The sequence below is a fragment of the Dendrobium catenatum genome, unplaced genomic scaffold (genome assembly GCF_001605985.2).
Source record: "Dendrobium catenatum unplaced genomic scaffold, ASM160598v2 original_scaffold_93903, whole genome shotgun sequence".
Lineage (NCBI taxonomy): Eukaryota > Viridiplantae > Streptophyta > Magnoliopsida > Asparagales > Orchidaceae > Dendrobium > Dendrobium catenatum.
Window position 1 is genome coordinate 1 of NW_021412344.1, and position 423 is coordinate 423.

At 47.5% G+C, this 423-nt stretch overlaps 1 protein-coding gene across 1 annotated transcript; it reads right to left on the reverse strand.

The window, feature by feature from the left end:
• Positions 1-4: 4 nt before the first annotated feature.
• Positions 5-417, reverse strand: LOC114578614 (NAC domain-containing protein 2-like; the record flags this gene model as incomplete). The annotated part of the gene is made up of 2 exons (XM_028691952.1): positions 194-417; positions 5-114 (listed from the first exon to the last, which is right to left on the reverse strand). Coding segments are annotated over exons 1-2 (264 nt in total), but the record flags the coding sequence as incomplete, so codon positions are not given.
• Positions 418-423: the final 6 nt, after the last annotated feature.

The following is a 423-nucleotide window of genomic DNA, read 5'->3' on the forward strand; positions in this document are numbered from 1 at the left end:
CGGTGGCCTTCCAGTATCCAGACGCGGTTGCTCTATTGGGCCGCAAGCCGTTTGGGTATTTGCGGTCACGAGGGGTGAAGAAGTACCACTCTCCCTCACTGAGCTCTGATTTCCCTGCATCATAAGTTTTTAGGGTTTAGGAAAAATAGATGTTGTAAAATCAAGCACAGCTAGAAGCGTAAACGAGACGAACCAGGTAGTTCCCATGGATCGAATTTGTAGATGTTCAGTTGGGGTATGATGGGGGCAGGGCAGGGCAGCGACATGGCCTGGTTGCGAAGGTAGTAGACGATAAGCTCCTCGTCTGTTGGGTGGAATCTGAAACCAGGAGGAAGTTCATAGCCCATTCTTCGATTCAGACTAGATTTGATAGAGAAGGAGAGAGCTTTTTTTTTGGAAGGAAATGAGTTTTTTTGAGTTGAG